Here is a 9,302-nt window from a genome sequence, read left to right as displayed (position 1 = left end):
TATCAATATTAATGCTGAAAATGTTAAAGTTTGCCATGATGTAGTGAAGATAGTGATTTGGTAATGAAGCAGAATTACAATGATAACTGATTATGATAAGGTCTAAATGCAACAGTTATATATGTCAATGCGGGCAAACTTGGAGTTCTCCAATTCTGTATAAATATAAAGTGGTTTATATATTCCAATTAACTGCATTGAATGTGAAGAAAAACTTTTCACTTTCTACTCTACTTTAAATAGTTATAACTTCAGAAATGCGTAATGATTAAATGGCAGTAAGTTGGATTATTGGAAAAGGGATTGGAAAATACTAATACATCATTATGACTTGTAATAATAAAAATAGATGCCAAAATATTTTTGCCTTGTGGGAATAAACATAATCATGACTTTATTTGAATAACGTGTCAGTAACAAAATACAGCATTGTAGGTAATCGAAAAAAATAGGAATGGAGAATCCATGTAACATCAAATCAAACATATTTTCACATTCACATATTTACTAAATACAATAATTATTTAAATTAATATATAAACCCCATTTGTACATTATTTTTATATTTTTACATAAGGATTCAATACTTATATATAATTAACAGGATTAAACACAAACAATTGAACATGCTTAGAAATTTACAACAACACCATCTTGAACTGGTTCAGGGTTATCAATTTCAACATCTTGAAACCGGGCTTGTGGAGGGCCAATACCTAAATCCATATTAAGAAATTCTTGAATGTTGTCAACAGGTCGGTCCAATATCTGCCAACCATGGAGATTTTGTCTACCAATAGATGACAAGCGTCTTACAACAGAGTTCCTTTGCGGATGTACCAAATTAATTTCATAACGAATGTTAGGATCATTAAGACGTGAAAGGATAAATTTGAAAGTGCTCCTAGTATGTGGTATTAATCCGTCCTCTATGTAGTACTTGCATTCACTGTAAGCCTGGATATTATCAGTCTCAATGATAACACGTTCATACTGGTCTTGATATGCTCTACGCATTCCTATCAAAATAGCCCATAAAGCACTATTCAGATTAGTTAGGCCTGGAATGGTGCCATATGTTAATCTAAGAATAAAGCCATTTGAATCTCTCACAACAATGCCAATGCCATTTCTATTTTGGCCTTCAGGAGCATTCTGAACAAACTCACTATGAACATTTATCTTGATCCAACCTTGAGCAGGGAATTCCCATACACGTTCAACATGTTCCATGATTACCTGTTTTGTGTTTTTGGTATTCTTACTAAAACGTTTAAAGACCAACTAATCTCAGCCATAATGACAGACTTCTATATATTAAAAAAAAGATACAGAGATGTGACTGTTGGGGAATGGATGTTGAGTTTTATTTATAAAACAGTTTTTTCCTTAATAACTAACTTCAAACAGTTATAACTATATAAGATTAACTACCTGTAACATATATAACTAAAAGCAGGAATCAAAAATTTGGTGATCCTCTTAACATTACATTAAACATTAAAAATGTGATTATCCAAAATTATGAATTAAACGACAAACAAAACCAAAGAGCAATCTTCATAGATTATAATATAAAAATAAACTTGAAACAACCAGAAATAATGTTTAGAGTACACTGTGATAAAGAAATATCATAAATAAAAGCTTAGGAAATTGGATTGCAAGATCAAATGCAGCATCCATGCCACAAAATAGATGCACTTCATCACTTCTCCTGTAATGTTAGAGCATTTTAATGTAAGATACGCATACGTTAAGAGATTAAATTAAAAACTATTATTACTATTTACCATTTTTATCATCTTACTGACGGATTTGCAAGATCCAGGGGTTTTTGGACTCTCGGCCTGATCAAATGACTATAATGCAAACGTTTAGTCAATAATGTTTAATTATATTCCAAAATATGCAATAACGGTAATTTATGAAAAAATTATCATACCTCTGATAAATCAAGGGTAGGGAAATCAACATGATTGGATGATTCATAAGTTGACATGGCATACATATTTGAATCATACATGTCTTGGGCCTTGATGATAAATTTTCAGAAACATCTTTGGCTGCATGAACTTCAACAACAACAATAATTTATTTCCCGTCCATGACAAGTAGAAATGCAGGAAACACTTTAGCAGCTACCGCTTCCCGTTTTGATAATTAAGTCATCAACATAATTGGTTTGTATTGCAAACAATTTATAATATGGAAACAAATTTTAAAAATGTAATTGATTGAACCTTTGTTTGCTTCAAATAAAGATGTGAAGCGGAACATCCTATGAGCCGTTTCACAACACGATTCATGAGAAGAATGCTCCATGAGAACGATTGATCTACAACAACAACCTTTACACTGAATCTGTGAGTGAAAAAAATTATTAAATAATTCAACATTTCCTAATCCAAAGAAATTGTACCAACCGAATGTTAAATATATTATTTCCTATGTGTCAATACCTTTTTTCAGCAACTGGAAAAGTGCGATTACATTTACCGCATTTAAATCTATTCCCAACTTCAACAACTTCTAAATGACATTTGCTACATGAATATGAAAACCAAGGATGTCCTTCCTCCAACTTAGCAATTGTCAAACCATAATATAATTTCTTCTGCGAATGATAATTTTGAGGATAATGTTATAAATGAAAATTATATTGCATATAAATCTAATATAATGCTCTAAAACTTTTGTCTAAAAAGAATTAACCTCAACACTGCCAACAACATTGTCAACTAATGTTTTCAGATTTATAAACTCATAAGGAGAGACCAATGTTAACGCATAGCTATTATCCGCATCATCCCTCGACGGCTTATAGCCTTCAAGTTCAAGCCTACACATTATATAATGTACATAACATATGCAATCTTGACAAAATATGGAAAATGAGTAAATGTTTATAAGATTGTACCTGTTTCTCATCTCAAGTACACACTCATCATCAAGATTGAAGTACACTTTCGAGGATGCTAAGCTGCTGATTTGAAGCGTATCTAAAGTTATAAAGCAATATGTATCTTACATAAAATATAATTTAATATAACCGTGTATAACCTTACTGACAAATTAGTATATAGCATAAAATACTAAAGATCAAACCGTTGTATGTTCCTAGCTTTACGCTTGTCAAGATTACAATAACATTTTCCTCATGGTTATATTGATCACTGACAACTTTCGTCATATCTCCCCATATACCAACCATGTGCTTGTTGCTACAATGTAATCAAGTAAACATTTAATTATTTATTGATCAAGGTCCCAAAATTAATAACGACGTAAAAATTAATAAAAAATTGTATGTTGAATTAAAAGAATAACCTTGCATCACAAATCTTGAATCGAACAGTATCCATATCTCCAAAATTAGTGGGGATTTTGCTTACTTTAATAAAGTCTTCAATAACTCCAATTATATCTACAATATATAAACACATGGATTGCAGTCAGAACTTTTATAACAATTGTTAATACGAATAGAAATAAGCCAAATAGGAAAGACGAAGTAACCTATAGCAAATTATGGATTCTCTTTAGGACCATATTTTCTGGCTTCATCCATCAAATCACCCAAATCCATAAATTCAAATTTGTATTTTGGAATCATAACATAATCGGTGCATGGTTGGAAAGTGGTAACATTTGTAAATCTTATAGATATGTCTGTAGAAACAGGCTTTAAATTCCCAAAAGCATCCCTAACCATAAACGTGTCAATAATATAAACAGCTCCTTCAACAATATTCTTCCCAATAAGTTTCCAAGTATCAGCAAAAGCAAATGCATGAATATGAGTATTCTGCACATAGTATAAAGTGGAAAAGTATAATCATAAATATCCATTCTAAAAATGTAAACATAATCAATATAGAACGAAATCAACAGATTAGGTAGTTACATCATCATCAAGAAGAATGAGATTCCAGCCTTTCGTTATTCCTGATTCAGAAGACACAGTAGGCCACATTCTTGTAACTATTGCCTTGATCTTCCAATCTGACCTAGACTTGTCAAGACTTAAAATGTGTTCAAACATGAGGGCTTCCATCTTTGCAAGATTCTATGAAAAAAATTTGTAATTTATATTAAACAAGATGATCTATTATTATAATTTAAAAGTCAAAACTCCTGAGAGAGCTTACATGTTCTATTCTTAATCGAGGTACTGAACTTAGAATATCACACAGACGTGGTGGTCTTTTTGTAGTCCATTACCCTACATTAACGGGAATGATAATTGATGACATGCTGTTGAATGAAGTGCACGAGAAACATATATTGCGGACTTGATCTTTCCCTTTTAATACGTGACATAAGGCCTGTAAAGGAATAATCCAGTCAGCCTTTAACTGAATTATAAACATATCCTTTGATTGGATGAATTATAAATTGATACGATGAGGATCAATGTGATTGGCTCAGTATCAAGTTAGTTAGATGGATTAGTGGGAACTAATTATACAGCTTTGTTATACACATGCCATTCTTTTTTATTATTTTTAAATACAATAAATTATTTTTCCAAATGAAATGACATAAAATTATAATAATAAAATCAAATTCAACTGTTAAACAAATTACATACCACGAAATAAGGATTTCAACTACAAAATACTCATGGTCAAACAATTACAATGAGTTAGTTAAATCAAATATTATCATAATTTAGGAAGGTTGTAGAAAACTTCTTCAAACACAACATTTGATGTTATATACGTGCTTTTCCCATTATCGTCATCAGTAAGAATATGTAGTCCTTCTGGAGATGTGACACGGGATATTGCAACGTATAACTGACCATGAGAGAATACGGGCCGAGGAAGATATAATCCAACTGTGTCCAATGATTGACCTTGGCTCTTATTCACAGTCATGGCAAAACATATTTAGAGAGGAAATTGTATTCTTTTAAATTCAAATGGCCAATTTGTGTCTGTTGGGACCATATCGATTCTTGGAATTAGATGTTTCATACCAACTTGAGATCCACAGAGAATTTGACATTCTATACTTTTTTTTGCATCCAGTAACTATCATCCTTGTACCATTGCATAGACCCATAATCTGATTTAAATTCCTCATCAACATAACAACAGCTCCAACCTTTAGTTTCAACTCATGTTTAGGCATACATGGCATATTTATGGAGTTCAGATACTCAACTGGAAATGACGAATCAAAGTCATTATCTTCAACACCCCTATCTTCAATTGAATCTTGGCTGAGATAAGTATGCATATTACCCGAAACTCTCTCAAGAATCTGTGCAATGATATCATCAACTACAACATTTGTTGGAGTCAAAATAGATCTCGATCTCAGATACTCCTGTGAATGCAAGTTATTCTAAAAATCTGGATATATAATGTCAATTAGGGTTTTAATGGGACTTTTCAAGGGACTCTTGACAACATATTCATCAGGAACTACAAACTCAGTTTCAATATCTGCACGATGAGTATCAATGCATTCAACTTTTTCGTCTCCAATCTCAAGTTGCCATTTACTAAAGTCAGCTATTACTTTATTTCTAGCTTCAGAATTACCTGAATGTAATCTCATGTTCTGAGTGAGAAGAAAGACCTTGCAAGATTTCCAAAGCTGGGATTTGTTAAATGATTCATTCACTATTTCAGCCCTTCCAGCCTTAGGCAGAACAGGTAATATCTGTCAAAAATCGCCTCCAAAAACAACTGTAATACCACCAAAGGGTCTTTTTCCTCGTTCTACATCAACGGCAGCCATTATGTCTCGCAAGCTTCTGTCTACGGCTTCAAATGCATAGCGATGCTATATTGGAGCTTCATCCCATATTATAAGACTTTTGTGCTGCATCAACTCTGCAATGTCTGTATCATGTTTTATTCCAGCAATAGAACTCTGATCTAATTTAAGCGGTATTTTAAACCTAGAATGAGCTGTTAGGCCACCAGGAAGAAGTGTAGCAGCAATTCCTGAGCCTGCAATAGGAAGAAAAATCTTTCCTTCTGATCGAAAACGTGAACAAAGAGTTTGCCAAAGAAACGTTTTACCGCATCCACTACTCCCGTAAACAAAAAACATTCCACCTTTATTTCTATTTACATTATCAACAACTGCATTATATACATCCAGCTGCCTTGAGTTCAGATTTTTATGAGCTTTGTCATGATTAAGTCTCAATTCTTCTTTATTGCAGCTAGTTTCCTCAACAATGAGACGATTGACAAAAGTGTGGAAAAATCGTTCATCAGGAAATGGCATTATATGAAAATCTCTTAAGGACTTACCAACATCATTTAACAACTTTTCAATTTCTGCACAAAAAAAAATTGTCAAATGTTCCGACATCTAAATAAAAATAATAAAAAATAATACTACAATGTAATAAACGTATTAAATATTTAATACTGATCACACACTTGCTAAAGCATAGTTCTGGATTTCATACTCGGACAGTGTTAAATGAATGTTATCTGAAATCTTACGCCTAATATAAAGAACATCGTCTGACAATGCTGGCCAGTGTTTCTCCCATAGCGCAAGCGAATCAGACACTGAACAATATGCCAGTATGTTAACAAACATAGCCCGAATTTGGGTTGGCATAGCTGAGAATGCATTTTCTTCCAAAGCACCATGCCATTGCTTGTCATTATTCAACAGACCAAGAACACCACATGCTTCCTTAAATGTATCATATGTAGTTCCATCAATAGTGCACAACTGAGAGAAAGATAAAACACTTTTACATCTAAGTAACAACATTCGAAGATACAATAATTCACCAGTTGTTGCATGAACCTCTGCTAGCCTCCCAACCACATCACCTCTTTATCTAAGCTTCCATTTAGCAGTTTTCTTTATCCATGTAAACTGGGTGGGAAAGTCAGAATATGTAAAATTTTGAGCTTGTGGAAATTCACTGTTAGCTACAAACCAAGCCTCTAGTTTACTTTTTTTGGAAGTTGCATTATTGCACACATTCTCCAAATCTGCAGAACTCTGAAAATTCAGGTACTTATGACCGGGCAAATGTATTGGTAAGCGTTCAACACTTGGGGAACGATGGTGAATGTCTAACCCAAAAATCCTCCACGATGCCTCAGATGCACAAACATATCTACCATCAAGAAAATTCTTTACCTCATCCAAATTCTTCACGGATCTTGCAGTTTGTTCACTCCCTAATTTGTTACTTTTCTTCTTCAACAACATTGTAGCAGTGTCATGACCCTTTAAACAGTACTTGAAGAGATATTTCTACAATCTTGAACTGTTGCAAATTTCCAGATTTATATGACACTGAAACCGCAACAAAAGATCTCGATTGTATGGAACTACATATTGATTTTCAAGGTTGATCCCTTTTTATTGATGACTCTACCAGTGGTACGCCTCCGATAAACAGGAAAACCATAATCGTCAAAATAGGTATTACCATTAAACCTGCAAAACAAAACATTACATGCGTCGAGATTAATAATAAAATAGACTTATTACATAACATATGTATCATTCTATTTATTCACACCTCTTTGGAAAATGACACATGCATTTTCCTTTAACTATACATGGAGATGTGTATAAGTCTTTACCACAGGGTTTATGCATCATGTAGTTTTTAACAGCTTCATATGCTATTGGATCAGAATTCTTATCTGGTATTTCAGCAGAAACCAACTGGTCAACCTTTTCAATAGAATTAGGTCTGCTTTCAGGGCTCAGCCAGATTAGCATATGCACGTGTGGCAAACCTCGCATCTGGAATTCAATTACATGCATAACTGTGCAAAACATAAGTAAAGAAAATATTAGATCTATGCATGTGTGTAGATATGATTAAAAAAATTAAATGCAAAATTGTCGGTGTCCAGTAAAATAAATTTACCTCCTATACACTTCCAAAGTAGTTCTTCTTTTTAATCAAATCTAATAGCTGATCAAGCTTCAGTTTAAACACGCGAGAAACAATATCTGGTGCATCAACGGGATCAACATTGGGCAACAATTTAAGCATTTCTTGTATCTCTGGCCACTTTGAGTTGCAAGTCATGGTGAGAAATAAGGATGGATGACCAATTGCACGACATATCTCCAAGGAATCCTTAAAGTATTGAGACATGTATCGTTGGGATCCAGTGAATGAAGCAGGCAATATAACAGCTTTTCCAACATGCATTGGATCATGGTCTCCTTTACTGAGAGCATCACGCACTGAATTATACAAATCAGCACGCATGGTAGTTTGATGCATTGAAACCCAGTCTAATCTATATTGTTCAATGGCAGCAAACTGATCCACAACATATTGTTGCCATAAACGTCCAGCAAGGTGTGGCGTTAAACCTGAAATTAATGAGACGATGGTGAGAATATGCACATAGCCATTATGCATTTTATATTCTAATCACATTGCTTACTTCTAATAAATACCTTCATAATTGTGTATCATAATCTTGTAACAATAATACTCTCTTAGTGAAACATGTCGCCTCTGTGTTGAGTCATGAAACATGTCGCCTCTGTGTTGAGTCAGGATCAAGGTCTTCATCATCTAAATTCTCTATTTCAAAGTATTTATTGCTTATCAGAGGTGTACGTTTATGATAACCCTCGGTTCCTCAAGGAAATAGTAGTGGATATTGCAACTGCATGAAATGTGGATCTGTTTCATATATCCTCTTCAATCCTTCTTGTTTGGAATTCACAACCGTGTCTCTAATACCACCGGTATCCGTATCATCACTAACAATGAAAGCAGCAACTTCATCAGATGGAGTAATATGGTTTGGTCTACCGCTAGAAGATTGAGATGATATGAGGACTAACTTAAACTCATCCAGCTCTTCATTTTCAAATCGATTCTGAGCCATGCGAAAAGTTTTGACTAACTCATTGTTCTTGTCTAACATACCTAAAAGTTTCTCGACAATATCTGGATCAACATTGTCAGAAGCACCTCCCATTGCATTGATTCTATTCTCAACCTCATTCTGCATGTCGTATATGTAGAGCTAGCAGAATTTGGGTGAAGATCCATCTAACGGTACTAAACTCCCAACCAAATGATAGTTTTGACCTTGTAAGCGAAAATAATACGGAGAGCTACCTATGTTTATTGAGTTATCAATCTTAACACTGGTGGAAGTGAATTGGAAAATGCAGTTGTACACTCTTATGTACTGTTTAAAATGCCTCGATTTCTCACCACCAAGTAACAAAGAAGCTAGTGGTTCTGGTGGCGGCCTTTCTTTTGGCAAATATATCTGACCATTACGACAACACATAGAAAATATGGGCTCTTTACGTGG

General features: G+C 33.7%; 1 protein-coding gene across 1 annotated transcript; it reads right to left on the bottom strand.

Annotated features, from left to right (window-relative positions):
- Positions 1-5,799: 5,799 nt before the first annotated feature.
- On the bottom strand, positions 5,800-8,506 carry LOC141695678 (uncharacterized). The gene is made up of 7 exons (XM_074499906.1): positions 8,425-8,506; positions 7,889-8,337; positions 7,587-7,752; positions 7,376-7,437; positions 6,973-7,224; positions 6,411-6,714; positions 5,800-6,305 (listed from the first exon to the last, which is right to left on the bottom strand). Exons 1-7 carry the CDS (start codon positions 8,504-8,506, stop codon positions 5,800-5,802), a joined length of 1,821 nt encoding a protein of 606 aa, XP_074356007.1.
- Positions 8,507-9,302: the final 796 nt, after the last annotated feature.

The sequence above is a fragment of the Apium graveolens genome, chromosome 11 (genome assembly GCF_009905375.1).
Source record: "Apium graveolens cultivar Ventura chromosome 11, ASM990537v1, whole genome shotgun sequence".
Taxonomy (NCBI): domain Eukaryota; kingdom Viridiplantae; phylum Streptophyta; class Magnoliopsida; order Apiales; family Apiaceae; genus Apium; species Apium graveolens.
This window is presented reverse-complemented; position numbering and strand designations above follow the sequence as displayed.